Source organism: Loxodonta africana, chromosome 6 (assembly GCF_030014295.1).
Source record: "Loxodonta africana isolate mLoxAfr1 chromosome 6, mLoxAfr1.hap2, whole genome shotgun sequence".
Lineage (NCBI taxonomy): Eukaryota > Metazoa > Chordata > Mammalia > Proboscidea > Elephantidae > Loxodonta > Loxodonta africana.
This window is the reverse complement of record NC_087347.1, coordinates 18,992,544-19,016,209: the sequence shown is the minus strand read 5'-3', so window position 1 is coordinate 19,016,209 and position 23,666 is coordinate 18,992,544. Positions and strand designations below refer to the sequence as shown.

At 37.2% G+C, this 23,666-nt stretch overlaps 1 protein-coding gene and 1 long non-coding RNA gene across 2 annotated transcripts in view; both read right to left on the bottom strand.

The window, feature by feature from the left end:
* Window positions 1-2,521: 2,521 nt before the first annotated feature.
* LOC135231523 (putative serine protease K12H4.7) lies at window positions 2,522-14,402 on the bottom strand. The gene is made up of 4 exons (XM_064286629.1): window positions 14,342-14,402; window positions 13,064-13,154; window positions 11,102-11,310; window positions 2,522-2,981 (listed from the first exon to the last, which is right to left on the bottom strand). The coding sequence occupies exons 2-4, from the start codon at window positions 13,072-13,074 to the stop codon at window positions 2,872-2,874; spliced, it is 330 nt and encodes a 109-aa protein (XP_064142699.1). The 5' UTR covers window positions 13,075-13,154; window positions 14,342-14,402; the 3' UTR covers window positions 2,522-2,871.
* Window positions 14,403-14,420: 18 nt separating this feature from the next.
* Window positions 14,421-23,666, bottom strand: part of LOC135231524 (uncharacterized) — a 42,193-nt gene continuing 32,947 nt past the window's right edge. The window contains exons 2-3 of the long non-coding RNA XR_010322222.1: window positions 22,464-22,578; window positions 14,421-14,540 (exon numbers count right to left, since the gene is read on the bottom strand). This is a non-coding gene — a long non-coding RNA (uncharacterized LOC135231524). The remainder of the gene's footprint in view (window positions 14,541-22,463; window positions 22,579-23,666) is intronic.

Below are 23,666 nucleotides of genomic sequence, written 5' to 3'. Positions count from 1 at the left end.
CAACTGCCTCTTGATCTATGAACAGTTTCCTTATGAGCACAATTAAGTGTTTTGGAATTCCCATTATTCACAATTTTATCCATAATTTATGATCCAAACAGTCGAATGTCTTTGCATAGCCAATAAACACAGTTAAACATCTTTCTGGTATTCTCTGCTTTCAGCCAGGATTTATCTGACATCAGCAATGATTTCCCTGGTTCCACATTCTCTTCTGAATCTGGCCTGAGTTTCTGGCAATTCCGTTGATATACTGCTGCAGCCACTTTTGAATGATACTCAGCAAAATTTTAATTTAATGTGATTTTAATGATATTGTTCGATAATTTCCACATTTGGTTAGATAACTTTTCTTGGGGATAGGTATAAATATGGACCTCTTCCAGTTGTTTGGCCTGGTAGCTGTCTTCCAAATTTATTTTCGTAGATGAGTGGGCACTTCCAGCACAGCATCTGTTTGTTGAAACATCTCAATTTATAGCCCGTCAATTCCTGGAGCCTTGTTTTTTTGCAAACACTTTTAGTGCAGTTGGACATCTTTTTTCAGTACCATCGATTCCTGATCATATGTTACCTGTGGAAATGGTTGAACTTCTACTAATTCTTCTTGGTAAAATGACTCTGGGTATTTCTTCTGTCTTCTTTTAATGCTTCCTCTGTCATTGAGTATTTTCCCCATAGAATCCTTCACTATTGCAAGTACACGGTTGAATTTTTTCTTCAGTTCTTTCAGATTGAGAAATGCCAAGTGTGTTCTTCCTTTTTGGTTTTCTATCTCCAGCTCTTTGCATATGTCATTATGATACTTTACTTTGTCTTCTTGGGCCACCCTTTGAAATCTTCTGTTCAGTTCTTTTACTTCATAATTTCTTCCTTTTTCTTTAGCTGCTTGACGTTTGACAGCAAGTTTCAGAGTCTCCTGTGGCATCTATCCTGGTCTTTTCTTTCTTCCCTGCCTTTTCGATGACATCTTGCTTTCTTCACGTATGATGTCCTTGATGTAATTCCACAACTCCTCTGGTCTTCAGGCCGTTAGTGTTCAATGCATCAAATCTATTCTTGAGATGGTCTCTAAATTCAGATGGAATATATTCAAGGTGGTATTTTGGCACTCATGGACTTATTCTGATTTTCTTCAGTTTCAATTTGACCTTGTGTATGAGCAATTGGTGGTCTGTTCCATATTTGGCCCCTGGCCTTATTTTGACTGATGCTATTGAGCTTTTGCATCATCTCTTTATACAGATGTAGTTGACTTAAATCCTGAGTATTCCATCTGGTGAGGACCATGTGTATAGTTGTCATTTATGTTGGTGAAAAAAGGTATTTGCAATGGAGAAGTCATTGGTCTTACAAAATTCTATCATTCTATATCCAGCATTGTTTCCGTCACAAAGGCCATATTTTCCAAATTCTCTTCCTCCTTCTTGTTTCCAACTTCCAAATTCCAATTGCCAGTAATTATCAATGCATTCTGATTGCATGTTCGATCAATTTTAGACTGCAGAAGTTGGTAAAAATCTTCAGTTTCTTCTTATTTGGCCTTAGTGGTTGGTGCATAAATTTGAATGATAGCCTTATTAACTGGTCTTCCTGGCAGGTGTATAGATATTATCCTATCACTGAAATCGTCCTTCAAGATGCTTCCAGCATCACAGCAACATGCAAGCCCCCACAGTAGACAAACTGACAGACATGAGGGAAACGCCTCACATGGTTCCCCCAAATATTAATAACTGATAATACATTCACCAAACTAAGAAACCAACATTAGCACATTAATATTAATTATAACTAAACTTCAATTGTATAGAGTAACTAAAAAGCTACTCAAGTAATGAGATCAATAACATCTCACTAAACAGAAAATAGATAAGTGGTAACTTTGGTGAGGCAGGAGGGGACAGGAAAACTGGTAATGGGAAACCCAAGGTTGAGAAGGGGAGAGAGTTGACAGTTCAAGGAGTTCAAAATCAATGTTACAAAACAATATGTATATTATTTGTTTAATGAGAAACTGATTTGCCCTGTAAACCTCCATCTAAAGCTCAATAAAAATAATTTTAAACAGAAAACATCTCATGTCCTTTATTAAGGAAAGAAAAAAGATACCACCTTGACTAAATAATAATACTTTTGAAATAAGTAGACATGTATCACTATTTGGAGTTCTCTTCGGATGAATTGAAAATATTCTAATTTGGACAGGAGTTATAATGAAATCTCAGGTGAGAGCTATAGTAATTTCCACATTGAGATTAACTTTAATTTATATTAGGCAGAACAGTGCCATTTTTTAAGCACTAAGGGACTCCAGGAAAGGTTGGTTGGTGGAGCCAGTTTTTCCAAAGAGATTTTCATCTGCCTCAAGAATTTTTTTTCTTTTTTTTTTACTTCCAAATTCACTCAAGTTGTGTCTATCCCTAAATTTCATTAACAAAGATAAGAATTTGTTATTTGGCAAAGTATTTTGTCTTGTTTATGTATTAATAGGTATCTAAAAGTAATCAAAACATTTATATTTGCATGTTATGAATAGCCTTTATTGAAAAGAATAAGAGTTGATGAAATAAGTTTGTTCTGGAAAACATAGAGTGTATAGCTTCCATCCCCTGACAACCAACTGAAATTTTGTGCCTGGTACTCCAGCGTAATTATTTCTTGTGTGCTGGATGATCTGCTCCTTCTCAAGGTCACCAAGAAAGGAGGAACAAGATGATAGTCCATGAAAACAAAACCAACCTAAATCCTACAGAGAGGAATTAGGCTTTTGAGATTGCTCTAATTTCACCCTTGTAGGAGATTTAGCATTTGAGCAATAAAATGGGAGTCCAGATTGCAGGTTCTGTTGCTCTTCTTTCTCAGAGAGATCTATTTCTTTAGCCATTTTCGTAGAATCTGGAAGATTTTTTCTCGTGCTTGAATTAGTTCAGCTGAATCAGTACCCTTTTGTTCGAACACATCTGCACAATGTACCCCACCTAAAAGGAGAAAGATAAATGTCAAAATACTTACATACCAAGCATCCAAAGACCAAATGTCCTTAACCCCCAGCTACATGTTAGACCCACTTTGAACCCTGTTCAAACAAACCAGTACCTGACCCCCATTCTTCAGAGGTTCTAATTTAATTCGTCTGGGGTGGAGGTAGGTAACAGCAACTTTCAAAAGCTGGTTAAAAGGTGATTAAAATGTGCAGCCATAATTGAGAAAGAGAATTAATTTACTAATATAATGGACTTTGAATCAAAGAAGTAAGCTTCTTTGTAGATTAAGGAATGGTAAATACATGATATTTATTAAAATGAGTTATTGTTGATGTCTATGTAATCCTCTTGTGCTACAAATTAATGAATGGTTAAAGGTAGTAGATTTAGAGAGTAATGATTTTAGTTTCCTTTTTGTTCAATTCAAGTGTGATATAACTTAAGTTCCATCTGAAGAAGTTACACAGTGTGAATCTCAGTGAGTTTCATTTTGGAAAGCTTTCCCAGCAGTCTACTGGAGTTGCAGGGTACCAGGTCCAAGAGCAGACTGTTCAACTTTGAGACATTCTGCAAGCTGGCTGTTATACAGTAAGCTTGAAATTGGTCTTGATGGGAATACTTACACCATGAAAATCAGCAGAGGCTAAAAAAAAAATCAGTGTTTTTTTTTTTTTTTTCACCTTGAGAAGAACGGATTGATAAACATATAACATGTAAGCATAAGATCAAACAGACAAAATTTGATGAGGACTTAAATATTTGTCAAATCCTTCATTTTGCAGATGTGGAAACTACATCTCAAACAGTTTAAGTGACTTGTTAAGAACATTGCTAAGGATTGAGCCCAGATCACCAGAAGATCTGTCACAGGCTGGAGTATATAGCAAATGCTGTCAAATGTGAGCTCAGGGTTTTACAAATAAGCATCCAACCAAAGCAAAAACATAACAAAATGGAAAAAAAAAATTTGCCTTAAAGTCCAACTCATGGTGACCCTATATATTTCAGAGCAGAACTGTGCTCCATAAGGTTTTCAATGGCATGATCTTTGGGAAGCAGATGGCCAGTTCTTTCTTCTGAGGCACCACCAACCTTTCAGTTAGTAGCTGAACACGCAACCATGTGCACCACTCAGGGATTCCAAGCATCCATCCATTCGGCATTATTTATTTTAGGGCAAGGTGTATTTGCTATTACCCACAAATTTCCTTGCTGTCGAGTCAATTCTGATTAATTGTAATCCTTCTGGAAAGAGTAGAACTGCCCCATAGGGTTTCCAAGACTGTAACCTTTAAGGAAACAGACAACCGGATTTTTCTCTGCTGAGCAGCTAGTGGGTTTAAAGGATGGCATTTTGGTTAGCAGTTGAGTGTTTAACCATTGCACCACCAGAATTCCTTATTTTTTCTTAAGACAGTGGAGTACTATTCACCCACTGAGAAAACAATAAGACAGACTTCTATATACTTAGATGGAGAGATCGCCAGTGAATACTGGTAAGAGAAACAGGGAAGGTGTCAGACAGTGTATATATTATGCTACCTTTTTCGCAAATGGATGAGAATATATATGATAGTATTTGCCAAAAGCCGAAGCCCTGGTGGCACTGTGGTTAAAGCACTCTGCTGCTAACCAAATCTGGCAAGTTTGAAACCAGCAGCCATTCTGCTGAAAAATGATGTGGAAGTCTGCTTCTGTAAAGTTTTACAGATTTGAAATCAATTTGAGGAAGTCCTACTCTGTCCTAAAGGTCATTATGAGTTGGAATCAAATTTCTGGCTATGAGGTTTTTTTCATTTTGATTTGAAAAAAATAGAAATACTAGAAAGATGACCAAGAAACTAATAGAGATGGCTCCCTAACAGCTTAGGAGGGAAACAGGGCAGGAAATTTAAGCCTTCTATTTGTAGAGAAATAAGCAAAGCCCATCACAAATGACAGATGGTTACAAACTATGGAGTTTCCTATAAACATAAACAATTTCACGGAATTTCAAGTTCAGATTAGGTGACACCTGACTGTGATGAGATCAGGTAGAAATAAGACGTACTGTTATCGTTGTGAGCATAGATGAAAACAATGACACCCTGTATCCATAAGGAGTCCTGGTTGATGCAAATCATTTGCCCTGGCCTACTAACTGAAAGATTGGCAGTTCAAATCCACCAAGAAATGCCTTGGAAGAAAGAAATGGCAATCTACTCCCAGAAGATCACAGCCATTGAAAACCCTATGGAGCACAGCAGTACTCTGAAACACTTGGGGTCAACATAATTGGAAGCCAGAACTGGTTATTATTATACAACCAAAGTAACAACCTATCCTTTTCTCCAGGCTGACATGCATAGCTACAACTTTTCTGCCTTGACAGCTCTAGCCCCTCTTTGTTCCTCCTGCCTGCTGAATAAAAATTATGATTATTGATCACTGAATTGCCTCAACTGACTTAAAGCACTTAATTTTGACCAATGGCCAAATCTGAACATGCCAGTATATGAAATGGTAGTTCTGATGCATACTGAAATTATGAATATCCAAGAATACATAAGGAAATTTTAAAAAAAGTAGGTGATTATACCAACTTGATTTTATTATCTAATATAAAGAGTCATAAAACTGTATTTTCAATGACCACAAAACACTAAGTGAACACAAGACCCATTAGAAATGGGATAATAAGAGATGCAGAAATGGAAGTGAAGTGGAAAAGGCATATTTCTCTAAAAAGTTGTGTTCAGTACTTCAAATTCTACTCTAGTTATAGATTTTTTTTTTTTTTTTTTTCCGGCTAACGTGAAGAACCTGAAGATAAGACTTTGACATTCTTGCTGGGCTCTCTTAACTTCATTTCTATAATTTCTCATTCAGCAAGTAGTCTCTGAACATCAGCCATATAATAAACACCATGGATTCAAAAATGAGTAAGATCCAGTCACAGCGATCTGGGAGATTGGTTCCTAGAGGATGAATCCTAAACTTCCCCTTTGCTTTCTCAATTCTGTCTAGACATCTGTGATCCAGGAAAGCTTTCTGTATAGTCGTTTGATCAATGTCTGTCTCACATGTATGATGAGTAGCTCCTAGGGGCAGTGACTGTGTACACCCTTACCCTCCTAGTGTCCAGCACAGCATCTACTACAAGTAGACCCTCCATAAATACTTCTAAATGAATGGATTTGAGCACTCCATCTTACTAAGTTCCGTGAAAAATAAGGATTTACAATAGCTTTCTCAGGTTTTCAAGGCCTTTTTGAAATCATAAGAACTTATATCTCCAAAAATCTTGGAAGGCGGGTGGCACAATGGTTAAAGAACAAGACTTTTAGTGAGACTCCTTGACTTTGAATACTGGTCCTACTACTTATTACACTCGGAGTCTTAGTCTGGTTGTCTTAACCTCTGTATGAGTCCTCTGGTGGTAACATCGGAAAGGTTGGAGGTTCAAATTCATCCAGAGGTACAACAGAAGAAAGGCCTGACTATCTCTTCAAAATAAATCAGTGATTTAAAACTCTACGGAGCATAGTTCTGCTGTGACACACATGGGATGCTAAGGAGTCAGGGTCAGCTAGACGGCAACAGCTTTATTAGTTTTAAGTTCCATTTTCTCATCTGTAAAATGCAAAGTGTGTTAACAATTACCCTTGATTTTTAGGAGGATATAATGAGATTACACTTGTAAAGTGTGACCTGCAGTGTTGAATGTGGTAGCCACCATGAGCTACATGTGGTTTTCTTGTCACCGTTACGTGCCGCTGACAAAGTTCTGACTCATAGTGATCCTGTGTACAACAGAAAGAAACATTGCCCTGTCCTGCGTCATCTTCACAATTGTTGTAATGTTTTAGCCCACTGTTGCAGCCACTGTGTCAGCCCATCTTGTTGAGGGTCATCCTCTTTTTTGCTGATACTCTACCAAGAATGATGTCCTTCTCTAGAGACTGGTCCCTCCTGATAATATGTCCAGAGTATGTAAGACAAAGTGTCACCATATTCGCTTCTAATAAGAATTCTGGCTATACTTCTCCAAGACAGATTTGCTCATTCTTCTGGCAGTGCAATGTATATTCAATACTATTAGACAACAACATAATTCAAAGGCATGGATTCTTCTTAGGTCTTCCTTATTCATTGTCCAGCTTTCACATGCATATGAGGCAAGTGAAAACACCATAGATTGGATCAGACATACCTTTGTCCTTAAAGAGAAAGCTATGATTTTTAACACTTTAGAGAGAGATTTTGTAGCAGATTTGCCCAGTGCAATGCATCATTTGATTTCCTGACTTCTACTACCATGGGTGGTGATAGTGGATCCAAGTATAAAGAAATCCTTCACAACCTAAATCTTTACTCCATTTGTCAGGATGTTGCTTATAGATCCGATTGTGAGTTTTCTTATTTTCTTTATGTTGAGGTATAATTCATATGGAAGGCTGTGGTCTTTGATCTTCATCAGTAAGTGCTTCAAGTTCTCTTCACTTTCAGCAAGCAAGGTTGTATCATCTGCATATCACAGCTTGTTAAGGAGTCCTTTTCCAATCCTTTTGCCTCATTCTTCATATGGTCCATGTGTGGGTATTTTTTTTTTTTTTTTTAAATAGATCACTTGAAATATGGCTCATTCAAATTGATATGTGCCTTAAGTAAAATACACACTGGATTTTGAGTGCTTAGAATAAAAAAAAAGTAAAAATCATGTTAACTATCCTCTTATGTTAATTATATGTTAAAATGAAAATACTTTGAATACATTGTGTTAAATAAAATATATTCTCAAAACTAACTTCATTTCGTGTATGTTTGCATTTACTTGAAAATTTTATGTTCTTCAACTGTATAGCCCAAATTATACTTTTATTAAATAGCATTGGAAAAAATGGTGGCTAGCCCTGGTGGTGCACTGATTAAAGCACTTGGCTGTTAACCAAATGGTTGGAGGTTTAACTACCAGTGGCACCATGGATGAAAGAAGTGGGGTCTGGTTCCATAAAGATTTACAGCTTTGAAAACTCTCTAGGGCAGTTTTACTCTGTCCTGTATGGTTGCTATGAGTCAGAATCGACTTGATAGCAATGAGTTTGTTTTAGTTTTTGGTAGGTACAAATCAAATTGGATTCATTTAAAAAATAAGTAGAACCATTGTAAAATTTAGTGTTAGGCATTAATTCAGAAGTAGAATACAAAAGATTTGTGTTTGTATGTTAACATAGTTCTATGTATAAGAAGAGTTGTCTAGTGCCCTTGGTATATTATCATTGCCTATTCCAAGCTATTTATGTATTCTTTCTCAGAGTTACCAATCAGTAAGCAATTTTTACATGTCAGGCTCTATAAGAAATATTTTATACTTACCATTTTATTGAATAATATAGTCCTATAATTTGTGAATCTACCACCTGTCAGTTTGTCATCCTGTGGTGGCTTGCATGTTATTAAGATTCTGGAAGTTATGCCACAGATATTTAAAATACTAGCAGGGTCACCCATGGAGGACAGGTTTCATTGGAGCTTCCAGAGTATGACTAGAGAAAAAGACCTGATGATCTATTTGTAAAAGTAGCCAATGAAATCTCTATGGATCACAATAGAGTTATTGTCTGATATAGCACTGGAAGATGAGTCCCCTAGTTTGAAAGACAACACTAGACTCCAAATACCAGTAATCATAATGGTTCTTTTGTACACGGCATTGCTATGAACTTTAGCCTACTTGATGGCAACTAGCCATAAAGTTTGTGATTAATATATGTAATGTGTAATACATAATGTCTTTTATTTCAAGACCAACTTCATGGTTTCTATTATGGCATTATACATCACCCGTGTTTGACTGCGAGAGAAATGGTAGTCAAAGGAAGTATGCAGGAATTGTATGTTACCATGTCACAGCTAAAGTGAGCACCTCCTGCCTCGGTATATCCATGGGATCGTAACTCAGTTCTGAACATTATCTGATATGTGTTGGTGGGGAAAGCGCAAGGATACCTTCAGAGAGAGATCAGAAAACTAGAAAATCTTCTAAAGTCTGATGTTTCTGAAAGCAACACTGATCCTTTAAACCTTAAAACTCCCTGACCTGCTCTGATGGAATAAGAACTTGCATTAATCATGTTTCTTCTCATTTGTCTTCATTAAGGCATTGAAAATATCCTCCCACCTATCTCCTTGACATTTTAATTAATCTCTAACAGAATTATAATTTTCCATTAAGATGTGATCTCATCCTTGATATCTATGCAGAGGCAAGAAAAGGTTAAGAACAAAGTATCAGTCTTGTTCCTGTTGGGATCACCTTTAGGCTGTGTCTGCTTTACAATACAAGAAGGGACATGGACTGTCTTGGTACTGAATTTGTAGTCACCAAGCCAAAAGGACCAAAACCATTACCCGGTTTGGAAAGGGCATTACCCTCCGCAGCAGGAATTCTTGTTAGGATCTCATCTCTGGGAGATACCATAGCAATAGTGCCTTCGGTTTTGACTAGAAAACCAAAATGACCTCATCCAACTTCTTATAAGTTAGACTTTCAGGCAAAAATTGATTACTAGCAGCATATACACTATCACATACACTCATACATACACACACAATGTGAATGAGAGAAATTTCGGATTAGCTGGAGTGAGAATAGATGAAGGATACTGCTTGAATGTCTTTTGAACTATTCCAGGAGAAGATACAGAGAAGTTTAAGAGCCAGGTAACAGAAATTTGACAGTGTTCTTGATTTGGGTTGGATAATTGCAAGAATGGTTACTTCAATCCAGGAACTTTCTCAAATTCCTGCCACTAAGACTATAAACCTACTGTGTTTTCGCTCATACTTAAGTTACTTGCTCCATTTACAGTAGAGCCACCTGTGAAGGCAGGTCTCCCATGAGTTGCCCGACTCTTTCCTTTCCTGACTTCCTTTAGTATGATATCTTTCTCCTTAATCCTATTCCATTCAACAGTAGCTTTTTTTTTCTCTTCCACTCCTCACGGTCAAGGTGTTTAAGATTGCTGTTTCTGTTTCTTCAACCCCTCTATTTCAATATGCTTTGTCCTGACTTCTACTGACTCTTCCAGAATAACACACAATGAGAGTGGTCAAGGTCACTAAATCCAATGACATTTTTGACATTTTCATATTAAATTTTGAGGGTTTTTAAGCCGAAAATCACGGTGAAGGCTTCTGTAAATGTTACATTAGCATAATAAACAGCAGATTGTATTTTGCAGTGAAAATACTCATTTTATCCAGGACTATATGTATATTTTTTTTTATAGATAATTGATATTATTTTAAAACTAATTTCAGTAACCTCGGCAGGTAAAGTGGATCACATGGAAAGATGGTGTGATCCAAATAAGGTTACTACTGTAAGAATCAAGCTGTTGTGCTGGTGGGCACTGATTTATCTAGTGTTCAGAGCCTTTAGACAAAACAACTTCTTTTAATGAGCAATTACATTCACAAAAGAAAATGACCTTATATCACTTGATTATATGAAACCACACACACTTCTTATTTAAAAAAAAAAAGAAAACACATGGACAATAGTACTCAAATGGTTAATTTAACAGGCACATTAGACGTCTATGTTAATTACTACTTTCTAAGGTGTTCTATTTTAGAAGCCAGCCAGAAGTTGAAATACTAAAAAAGTGAAGACTAAATGACCTATTTATCATCTGCTTAGAAGTATTTTCTGCTTTTTGTCAATAACAACATCAAAAGCAAATTATTAACGTTATTAATGGCTAACAGTCAAGTCTGCCCCAAACTCTTGGAGACCCCATACACAACAAAACTAAATGCTTCCTGGTCCTGTGCCATTTCTGTGATCAGTTGCAGATCAAACCATTGTGATCCCTAGGGCATTCATGGGCTGATTTCTATAAATAGATCATTTTAATCTGGACGCTCCATTGAAAACTGTACATCATAAAACACACAAGCCTCCAAGGACAGGTTGGTAGTGGCTGTACATTATGTGTATTGTCAGGGAATCCAAACCTGTTTTCCCACAATGAAGGCAAGAATTCAACCACTGAACCAATTTAGCCTCCTTCATTTATTAGGCCATGCTGATATACTTCATAGGTCTTTGACTATTTACAATGTGTTACCTTTAATGAAGACAGCAGGCAAATCTTTGCTGATATCCTTTGTGATTCCTAGAACATGCCAAGGATCAAAGGAACCATTGGAAAAGATGATTTTGCTTCCTGTCACGTTGAAGCCACCATAGTGCGCATTGGTGGACAAAACACCCATGTTCAGTGAATCATAATTGAACTGAGGGCCAAAGAAATCAGAACATTGTGGAACAAAAAAACTGCAAAGAAAATGAGACACAATTTTACGTGCTGGAAATCAGGGTTCAGGAACGCAGGAAAGACATCTATGGAAAGAGTGTGGTGTTATTTCTTTAGTTGTTTTGTTTTCCCCTGAGAATCTGAGTTACTTAAAATAGCTAAAGAAGGATTTCTTCAGTTTAAGAGAGAAATGTATCTATTGATGTAGCTAGCTAGCAAGCTGTCTTTCCAAGTCCAGCCTTTCCTCCTGTGAGGTCTTTGATTCAGTAAACACAGAGGAATGTGGCCAAAGACGTACTTGTCTGTTGGACCGTCCGTCAAGTCAATGCACTACCACCTTAGCAAGGAGGCTATAGAAACCACATGCTATGGTTTTCTGGAATCCACCCAGGGATTCAAAACAAAAAAGCAGAAAACACTGTTCTTTGTCTTCCCAATTCCATACTTGAACTTGTACTAGTATCACTGTGGAACGAAGAAAACTGAATGCATAGGCTGCCAGCCTAATAAAGAAGAACAGACTACAGAGGCAGTGAAAGTGAGAGACTACCTCCAATGCAGAGAGGCAGGCCCCAGAGCTACTGGAACCCACCCAATTCTAGTTGTTCTAGCCTGAGTGTTTAGAACATCAAACAGAGACTAAAAAATGGGACCAATCAAAAGGAAGATTTCTCCTCCTGTGTCCTAGGAGCAAAAGCGATATGCAAAGAAACAAAGGGTTGAGAATGTAGATGGCCTTCTCTCCACACTGGTGGAATAGACACCAAAAGAAGTGAGGCTACAGTAGGTGTTTGCCCCAAAACAGGTACCTTCACCATAGACATCACTGTTAAAAAATGTGGTCCGCTTGACATAGACTAAGTCCTAGCACTTTTCCTCATTAGAGAATTGGACCTTTGGACTTTGATAGGAGAAAATATAGACTTCATGTCAGGAATCATATCTTGCTCCACAAACCCAGTAAATATGAACAAAGGATCACAAAACAATGAAAATAAAGTTTACTAAGAGTTATCTGTCTTGCTTCATACAACTAGCAAACCTTCACTAACCAAAATCCAAAAGTGATGGAGAACTTGCTTTCTTTAGTTGCATCTTTGCTGTTACCAATGATCCTTAATTAGATTTTTCAAATGAACACTGAAAGTACGTTCTTGGTTAAAAAATGTTAGATAAAATGATCTTCTAATGCCAGCAGGTGAGACTGACGGTCCTAGCATATTTATTCTTATTCATGCTGTAAAGCCCATAGAGTGTTTTCTGGCTGCTATTAGTTAAGTCAGATTTGGAAATCTGAGATTTGGTTCTACATATATTATTGGAATTATTTTTGATTTCTCAAACTTCCATCTAAAATATTTCTACCTTAAGTTTTATCAGTCTGAAATTCACCAATATGATCAATTCAAGTGAGGAAAAAAAAAGGAAGGAAGGAAGGAAGGAAGGAAGGAAGGAAGGAAGGAAGGAAGGAAGGAAGGAAGGAAGGAAGGAAGGAAGGAAGGGGGGATGGAGGGAGGGAGGGAGGAAGGAAGGAAGGAAGGAAGGAAGGAAGGAAGGAAGGAAGGAAGGAAGGAGGGAAGGATGGAGGGAAGGAAGGAGGGAAGGATGGAGGGAAGGAAGAAGGAGAGGAAGATGGGGAGGAAGGAGGGGAGGAAGGAGGCAAGGAAGAAGGAAAGAAAGGAGGGAAGGAAGGAGGGAAGGAAGGAGGGAAGGAAGAAAAAACCTGCAATCATGGTTTCTAGTGACAAACAGAAATCAAAATAGAACCTTTACCGGAGAGGCATCCCAGTGAAGGGCTGGTTCTTTGAATCCGTGGTCTGAAAGAACCCAAATTCAGTGCAACACTGGTAGAAGTATTGCCTGGCTAGAAAGCAAAACATCAATTGATTTAACCAGAAATGATATTTTTGTCAATTACCAAATAAAAACTTAAAAGATTTCAGTACACAAATTTACATGATGTTCGTGACATTCTAAAACATATTTGATCTCATCATTATCTATACTTTTAGTCATATCCAACATTTCCAGAGCAAGACCTGAAACTCCGTCCAATGAGAAAGAGATTCTGGCAAGGTCCCCACATGCTCCTAAAGGAATCCTATCTTTTTTCCTCAGGACCATCTTCTTGAGCACCTAGATTCTGTCCTTCTTTCCGCCCTCGATTTCCAGCTTCTACTGGAACACGCTCCACTCTGTCTGTATCTGCCTCTAGTTAACTCCCCTTCAGGATGTCACAGGCTCTTCTCCACAAAGTTTCTTGAAGGAAGGCTGCATACACAATGCCCTTGTGCCTCACCATCTCTACATCTTCAGTCATGCTATAAGTACAAGTTCTCCCCCAGAGGTTACCAATATTGGTGGGATGATATAGACCAATTCATCAACTTGTGGATAATAACTGAGATGTTCAGTTTATTTAAAGTCTAGCAGCTATGTTAAGGATTCACGAGTCTTTGATCAATTTAGTTAAACATATTAAAAACTATTCACACTACAAATAGCTTGAAGTTGTAGTTACATTTGATGTTAAACAGGCTAATGATAGAGAGAGGGTTCCTGGGTGGTGCAAAGGATTTTTACTTGACTACTAACTTAAAGGTTGGCAATTTGAACCCATCCAGCAGTGCCACACAAGAAAGACCTGGTGATCTTGTCCTATAAAGATTACCGCCAAGAAAACCTAAGGTACATTTCTGTTCTATAACACATGTGGTTGCCATGAATCGAAATCCACTGGACGGCAACAGATTAGGTCATTTCAGAGTGCAACCACATTTGGAGAACTACTCTATATAGAATTTGGAGTGGAGTGAAGTATTTCATTGGCACCAGTAATGCTAGATTAGTGTGGAAAAGTACTAAGGGTCACCTTTCTGTGTTCTGCTTCTTGCAATCCTAAGCATTTGGTATGTCTGAATCTTTTACTAAAGTGGTTTAATCTGTGTATATCCAACTCCTCTACTCATTCACTCTCTGTACCCATGCTTGAGGAAACCCTTTAGCCCTTGTTATTTTGTCACTTCTCATTTTCACCAGATAATACTTTACCTATTCCAGGATTGTCATAGTTGATGGAAGAGTTCAAGTAGATTTCCAGTTTCCTTCTGTAATGTGCAGGAAAGCAAAGCGCATATTCAAGCTTGTATTTTAAATGCGTAATTCTAAGGTATCTATAGTATGGAGAACCCAATGAGGTGTTAGCCATAATGTTACAAAATTCATCCATGCTGAAGAAAATCTGTTCTCCCTGCAAAAATCAAGATTCCTGTTATCCTTAAGACAATATACATGGGATGAGTTTTGGCTCCAAATGGAAATGAGCTCCAAAATTATTTCAATGCTTTAAGTGATTGCTTTCAATTCAAATAAGTTACAAATAGTCTTTAGTGACTTGGACTGAAGGTCAAATCCTGAAAACTGTCAGCTCACTTGCATGGGTTTGCAGAGTCTACTAGAAGCGAGTCAACCTCCCTTCTGCAAGATATATAGCTCATAAAAGCACGTACTTTAACAAAGACTTTTGGTATTCAGGTCAGTATTTTGTTTGGAATTGTTAACAAATAAGCAAGCTTTGATTTAGCATGCAGTGTCTTGCCAGACCAATGCTAGAACCTGTGGGAGGTGTAAAAGTTGAGTGCCAAGGATCTAGTCTAAGAAGACAAGATACATAAAATATGAAAGCAGTAATGAGTGACTCCGGGATTTCTGAGAGAGTTTTGTGAGGACTAGAATCATGAGAAAAGCTTCTTTAGGAGGTAGGAATTGATGTGGACCTGGAAGATGGTATAAGGTTTAAATAAACAGAAGTAGAGTGCATTTGTATGATTTTATTAATATGAAGTATCTCGAATAGACACAGGTGTAGAGATAAGGGTTTAATAGTGTTTAAAGGCAAAGGGAAAGAAAAAGGGGAGAATAATTATTTAGGTAACACAGAGTTGTTGTTTAGGGGGATGGAAAATTTGGCAATGCATATTGGTGATGGTTGCACAACATGATTAATGTTATTGTTTTGTACTGAATTGTACATTTGAGAAATATTGAGATCCAAGTGTTAGGTTTTTATATTTTTATAATAATAAAAATTAAAAAAAAATCAAACTAGGATTCATTTTAGGCAAGGGGAACAACATGTCTGAAGAAGTGGTGGCAAGGATGTGCAAAGTCTATGAGGATGATGAGTAAGACTGGTTGTGTGACACTGAATTAGCTACTTAACTGTCTGAGCCTTAGTTTGCTCATGTGCTCCATGTAGACAAGAAACAGCTACTGAGAATAACCGATAAGTTTCCTGTGAGGATTAAATGAAAGCAGTCCTTAGGATAATGTCTGGAACAAAAGTCTTTCAATAAGAAGCAGCATTGTTTTCATTATAATTATTATATTTCTTCCTCCATTTTTCTTTTTTTAATTGTGGTAAGGGTATAGGAATTAGAACATATGCCATTTCTATCATCTACATACACATATAATTAACATTTATTAATTACAATTACCATGTTCAATAAACACTTTTTTTGTTTTAGTCAAGAAAACTATAACAAAACAAACTGGAAATATCGATTTATTGTAGAATGTGGTCAGATATAGACCTCTTACATTTTTATTGATTATCATTTTCAGAGTGTTCAAGGTCTGTGTAGAAAAGCTTCTAAAGGAACAATAACAGTTTTCATTTCAAATATGCCACCTATTAAGAACCACAAAAGTTTTAACGTGGATGAAGGTCAAATCTGTTGGCAGAATTATACTTCCCGATTGACACTTAGTGAATTGTCTGCGGATTTAGGAATCTCTAATGCCGTACTTGGAGTTCCTGGGTATTGCAAATGGTTAACAGGCTCAGCTGCTAACTACAAGGCTAGAGATTCAAGTCCGCGCAGGGGTGTCTCAGAAGAAGGGTTTAGCAATGTACTTCCAAAGAATCATCTAACGGCAACTCTGTGGGTACAACACTACAGTGACACACACAGAGACACTATGAGTTGGATCGACATGACAGGAACTAGTTGATTAAACCCTACATTTGTACAGGAGATCTGAAGCTGGACACCAACACAGAAAGGGTTGCTAGAGAAAATGAGTGTGAGAAAGGAAACATAAAAAAAAAAAAAAAAATCAAACCCAGTGCCGTCGAGTCGATTCCGACTTACGGCTACCCTATAGGACAGAGGGAAACCCTGGTGGCGTAGTGGTTAAGTGCTACAGCTGCTAACCAAAAGGTCAGCAGTTCAAATCCGCCAGGCGCTCCTTGGAAACTCTATGGGGCAGTTCTACTCTGTCCTATAGGGTGGCTATGAGTCGGAATCGACTCGACGGCAGTGGATTTGTTTTTTTTTTTGGTTTTTATAGGACAGAGTAGAACTGCCCCATAGAGTTTCCAAGGCGCACCTGGCAGATTCGAACTGCCGACCCTTTGGTTAGCAGCTGTAGCACTTTACCACCAGGCTTCCAGGGTTTCCAAAGGAAACATATTTACTCTTTATTATCTCATTTTTCTCACTTTTCATAGGACTTTCTTATTGTAGGATTATGGGGAGGGGTAAAGAGAGCCCTGGTGGTGCAGTGGTTAAGAGCTCTTCTGCCAACCAAAAGGTCTGCGTTTCAAATTCACCAGCCATTCTTCAGAAACCTTGTTGGGTGTTCTACTCTGTCTTATACGGTTGCTATAATTTAGAACTGATTGAACGTCAATGGGTTTGACTTTCTGTCTTTTTTTTTTTTTTAAGGATGGACATTTGCAGTTAGTATGGACGACAGAGTCTTAAATTCCACTTAAATTCCGTAAGAATCTCATGAGGACCTGATGCCTGCTTCCCACTCTAGAGGTTTGGCAGTGAGGATAAGGAATCTGCATTTTTACCATGCCTTTCAGGTAATGTGCTGCAAATTGGTCCTCATCACAATTTTAGAAATTCTAGTAGAGCTGAACCCTCTTAGATGCTAATATTGAAAGAAAAAACTACTCTCTCCATGTGGTCTATACAGTGGCATTTCAGGGGATTTGGCTTGATTTGGCATAGCTATTGAAAGGCCTGTTAAAAGACGGAACACATTTGCAGTGTTTGCTTGAGTAAGGGAAAAAGCCTTGAAAAATCCATAATTTCCTGAGCGTCATCTGAGTTCATGGCCTCACATTAGATATCTAGGGATTAATACATATTCCTCTTTTCTACTAGGCTCTTCAAAGGGCAAATATAAATATCAAATTTCTTACTAGAGTTGTATGTTAGTTCAGCAGAAAAAAAAAAAAAACATGAATTTCAATCCACTTACCTTCCCCTATAAAAAAAAAATAGCATATAAAATTTTTCAAAATCTAAGTTTAGTGTATTATCAGAAAAAAAAAAAGCTAGATTTTTGCATAAGACAATTCTATGCTGTAAAGGTTTTAAATGTGTAGTTGTCAATCCACATATTTCTAAGAATGCTATAATATTTTAGTCATGAAGCAAAAGGTAGAATAAAGTCTCTTATAAACAACAATAACCTTGGAAATGTAAAAAGGAAAAAAAAAATAAAACCATTAAGGGTCTATCCTTGACCAAGGCATATCCAGTTGCTTCATAACTCAAAGCACACCTCAAAATATTAGCAGGTGTTATTCATTAAAATCACCAAGCCAACAGGTACTGAGGGAAAGAACCTGCCTTGTGAAGATTTAAGTTTCAATTTTAGTGAGCACGTGAGCTTCCTTTAAAGGTTCTTTCAGGAAGACACTATACTGCCATCACCTGCAAAACAGTCTTGCATCTTGGCTCTGCCTCATTTTGTCTGTGTGACTGTAGGCCAATCACTTGGCCTTTCTGAGGATCAGGGTCCATATCTTTAAATGTGGATATAACAATGCCCACCTACAAGAGTATATTAGAGTAATTGAGATAAAGAACACACATGTGTCCTATAATATCCTATGCATCATTAAAAAAATGATCATAGTTGTGATCATTAAATGTGATATTTTCCATGACAGAATTAACATTTAATTTAGGAAAAAAAAAGAAAAAGAAAGAAAGAAGAAAGGGAAAAAGGAAGGAGGGAAGAAGAAAAAAAAAGCAATGAGGATATATTTGTTAACTTAATTTGTAATCTTTTTTAAAAAGAAGTTAATAAAATGTAATGTTGGGAATGTATATATTATTACAGTAGTCAACATATAGGTTTTATTCAGAGAAACTCACATTGAAATTCTGATACACCCCTCAGTAGACTTGGGTCTTTGGGCAAGTGATTTCAAGCCTGGGCTCCTCATTTGTAATATAGGACTAAAATAGAGATACTGTAAGAATTTCTAGTAGAAAAAATATACATTACTCAGTATAAGGTCTGGGGCAGGTTAAGCCCTTGGCCTGTGGAAGTTGTTATTAATATCATTATGTCGTTATTATTCATTAACAATATGGAATAGGTCATGGCCCTTGGATGCTCATTTCTAGGCAAACTTATTTTGGTACATGTCCTTATATTTGCAAACGATCAAACTGCATGATCTTGGGCTGACAAAACAACTGCCAGCCTCAAAAGTAACCTCTAAACTGTTTTCTAGGCCATTGGACTCTAGCCATATCATATTTGGCTTCTAAGTCCTGCAATGTTTGTTATCTTTGCTGAGAGTTCCTGACACCCAAATTGGAGACCAAGCTCACCAGCTACAAAGCCAGGAAATTCTCCAGTGTGCTGAGTAGAAAGGAAATTAACACTTACACATTAAATCACAGACAAATATCTGTACGTATTATTTTAATTCTGGTGAAAAGTGGGCATAGCATACCCTTTTAAAGATTAAAAAAATGTCTATAGAATAAATAAGCATTAATTATTAAGTAATAAAAAAAACTCATGCGTGATTTCCAAATTAGAAAACAGATATACAAATCACAAATCACAAGCCCCGTCTTTCCTTAAACGATCCTTTAGAAATAATCAAAAATTTTCTCCACAAATAATTCCAAATATGATAGGGAAGAAAGCCTGACCCTCATCCCTTCTGTGTGACTAAAATGTCCAGGTGTGGAGGAGGGTGGGTACCAGAAATTCGATGTGGATGGTTCTGTTATTTTAGGCCCTTAGTAATTGTTTTCAGGGAAAGAAGCCAGTGGAAGTTTCTGCTCCCCAGCCTGACCTCGTTATTCCCAAAGTGTTTTGCCAAGAATTAGGGGCAGCTCCCTTCCAACAAGGTCTTCAGCTTTCAGTGGATTCTGAACTCAAGTGGTCTTAGGTTTCTTAATCACTAAACCAAAAAAAAAAAAAAACTCTAATTCATTCAAAGTCAGCCATAATTACAATTTCTATTTTTCCCTTCATAGAAAGATGATTTTCTAACAAGACTTTAAGGTCTAATTAAAAATATATGTATATTTTCTTTGCTAGACATTCGACATAAACTATTATTGAATGCCTATTTTGAATTGAATTTTGTCCCTCCAAATGTCAGGTTGCAGTCTTAACCCATGATTTCCGTGAACATGAGCTCATTTGGAAATAGTGTCTTAGAAGATGTTATCAGATAAGTTAACATGATATCCTAGTAAAAAAAAAAAAAAAGTAGGTGAGTCCTAATCCAATATGAGTGGTATCTTATAAAAGAGGGGAATAGCCACAGACAGACAGACATGTAATAATGAAGGGGAAAGAGAAACGTAATGATGGCCCTATGATGAGGCTGCAATCCAAGGAATGCCTAAGGTTACCAGAAGCTGAGAGAGATTAGAAGGGATCTCTCCTAGAGCCTTCAGAGAGTACACGGCCCAGGTGACACCTTGAATTTGGGCTTCTAGCCTACAGAACAGTGAGACACTAAGTTTATGTGGGTTATAGCCACCCGCTTTGTGATACTTTGTTAAGGTAGTACAAGGAAACTACTACAATACCCCATGATGTAGATGCATTATGCCCAAGAGCTTTGGAGCTAGTAGTACCCACTTCATGTGATATTCTGCTATGAGTCACATAGATAACAAGAAAAAGAGACTGTGGAGGAGGGGCATGCAGATCAATCTTGACCCAAAACAATGTTCCTTCTCTGGATAAAAAAGAAAAACTAAATGGGAGCCAGGCAGACTCTCTGTTCTAAAGAAGGGTATGATCTAGCAGCAGGAATGTGTCCACAGAGCACCAAATGAGGTGGGAAAAAAAAATACATATACAACAAGATCACACACAAAATGCTGTGAACGGGGAGCAGTGGTTAAAAAAAAAAAAATGTTTCTATCACCTTAATGTAATCAGGGGAGATTTAATGGGGGGTGGCTTTTGAAATGCACTTAATGTATTTTCAGGGTATCAAGGATGGGGGGCATTCCAGAAGACTAGAGTAATACGAGGGGAAATGTTCATGTGAATACAAGAACAGCTAATTGTAGAATTTGGCTAGAACGTGGAAAACCTGGTAGCTCAGTGGTTAAGTGCTACAGCTGCTAACCAAGGTGTTGGCAGTTCAGATCTGCAAGGTGCTTCTTAGAAACTCTGTGGGGCAGTTCTACTCTGACCTATAGGGCCCCTATGAGTTAGAATAAACTGGACAGCAGTGGGATTGTTTTTTGTTGTTGTTGTTGGCTAGAACATAATTCATGAACTTTGGAAGAATGGGACTTGTTATAATAGCAGACTAAACACTTTTTGTAGGAGTTCATTCTGTTGATGAAAAAGAGTTTCTTAAGGGTTCTTTAGAAAGAGAGGCAGCGAGATAAGAGGTGTGTTTTAGGAAGATTAACCTAAAATTTGGTATACAAAGAACTGGATTGTGGGCAGACAGAAGGCTGGAAGACAGATCAGAAACCATTAAGAATCAGACTGAGAGTAAGGGAGGGCTAACAGCGAAGGAGGGCATGGCCATAGCTGTATACCTTTACCAATCTTTCCAGCCACATAGCACCGTGCTGGCACTAAACTGGCCCTCAGTGTGGGAGGATGGAAACAAGGTAGGATGAAAGAAACAGTGTTACAAGGAGGTAGGGAGATGGTGCAGGAAGGAGGAAAAATATGAGAGACATTTTCATTTTGCCTTTGGAAACTTGTGTGCAATATTCTCAACTCATAATTATGAAGCCCCACCCCCCAAAAAAAGCAAAAAAAGTGTATGCAAATTTGGTGAGATCCAAGTAAGATCTGTAGTCTAGCTAACTGTACTGCACCAATATCAATTGGTTTTTATAATGTACTGTATTTACCTAAGATGCTAAAGCTGTTGCTGTCGAGTCCACTCCGACTCATAGCGACCCTATGTAAGATGCTAATATTGGTTAAAGGTGGATGAAAGGAACATGAGACTTCTCAGTATACTTTTTGTAATCCCTTGTGAGTCCATATTTAGTTCAAAATAAAAAAGATATAAAAAAAAATCAATGCAAGTCATGAACCGATTTATCCCCTTGTTCTACCAGATGTCTGTCCTTACTCTTTTTGGCAGTTAAACTGGCTGGGTTAAAACAGGGTGATCTGGGAGGTGAGGCTGCCTTAGTTAGGTACCCCAGTCTCTGGAAATGTTCCTTAATTTCTGGCATTCCTCAAAAAAAAACTTTCCCTAATCTTCCCAAAAAGTTGTGATTTTTTTCCAAATATATCAAACTTTACAAGTTTTCCGTTTCAAAATCTATCTTACTCCATGACCCAGTGGATCAAAAGAGTTAGAAATGTTATCATCTTCATACTGAAATTTTCTTTTAAATTTCCTGCTTCTGAGAGTTATTCAAAGTATCGAAATTCACCCTGTCTTTTTCTTCAATCCACACAAGAAATAATTTCATTTTTTTTCTATTTGCTTATAATTCTTATTATCAAATAGGTCAGACTCAGAGTACTCCTACTTAATGGGGCAGCTTTCTAAAATTTTGGAAATGAAAAATTTTATTGAAATAGTTGTATTCTCTCCTACAGTGTACCCATTATTCCATTTTTAAAGAGTTTCCAAGTGTATTTAGAATAAAAGATGAATAAGACGAGGAAGATGTAGCATGTTAATAATTCGATAGCTGACATGCTTCATCATTTAGTTTGATTCTCACAATGGAAACTTTTATGTATTGTTTGAACTGTTAAAAAGACATCCACACCATGGATGTCTTTCTCTGCAACTAATTTATGACATGTAGACAACTGGTAAATACCTACTTGAGGTTTACTTTCTCCATATGTTCTCCTCCCCCCTTTTCCTTCATTTTTTTTTTTTTACCTTATTGTTCTTTATACTCTTATTATACTGGACAGCATGCTTTAAAGGAGATATTAGAAGATCTAGAAAATTGGCTTTGTCCATTGGGGAGTAAAGTTTCATAAGTTTACATAACCTAGGGGAAAGAAAACAGAAGGGAAGTTCCATTTCAATTCAACATCAAAACCCAAATGTAGGAAATAATCCAAACTGAATTAATACTAGCTAGATTTCTTCAGAACATTTAAACTGTGGAAGGAGAAATAAATTATGGTCCCTCCTTTAATTTTTCAAAATATGTCTATGAAAATAATTCCATCCAACATTTATGTAACACTACTGTTATCAAAATTTTCATTTAAATCAATGCATTGTACCACAAAAATCCTAAGAGCATTCGGAGACAGTGGCTTTCTTTGAAAAGCTAATATTGCAGAAGACTCATTTTTTAAAGGATATGTCTCTATAATATACAATAATTTGAGATTAAACTGATATTTGATGCTCTTCCCAATCACACTAACAATATACATATATTGATCCCATTTCTACACTACTACACACACACATGCACATATTACACATATTATACATTTTTATACACAGTACATATTAGCAGGTAACTAACTTTGAAATAGAGATACAGAGGAATTCTAAGATTATGGGGAAGAATCACAAGGATTATCCATTTTGCCTCTGAGACTTTATTCTGTCTAACCCAGTCATACATCTCAAGTCTGCTAACCAGTTACGTTATGACCCTAGTCCTTTGAACTCTTCTTTGCCTTTCTGAGAACCTTTGGCTTCATAGCACTGAACTCCATTACATTTCTAATCCAAAGACTTGCTGTTTACCAGTACACTATTGTGTTTGAAACTTGGCCTTTCCCTGTGGCTATTACCATGGCACAGAGTTCTGAAGGAATTCCTCATCCAGCTCCAGCCTTTGGAAAAAACCATATGTCTAAGCCCATCTCTTCTGTTAGTGACAGCTGGAGACATAGTGCCCACCAGTGTGGGTTAAATTATGAAGAAAGGAGAAAGGTCTAAGTGCCAGAAACCTACTAAACATGCCGTGAGGACTGGAAACTCCTACTTGTGGACAGAAGATGATCCAAAGCTCAATGACATTATTTATGTCAAAGCAATTTATGCCAAAGAAGAATGAACAGAAGGATGTGGCTGCCTCTTGTGGGATTTATACATCCAGATTCAATAAAAATG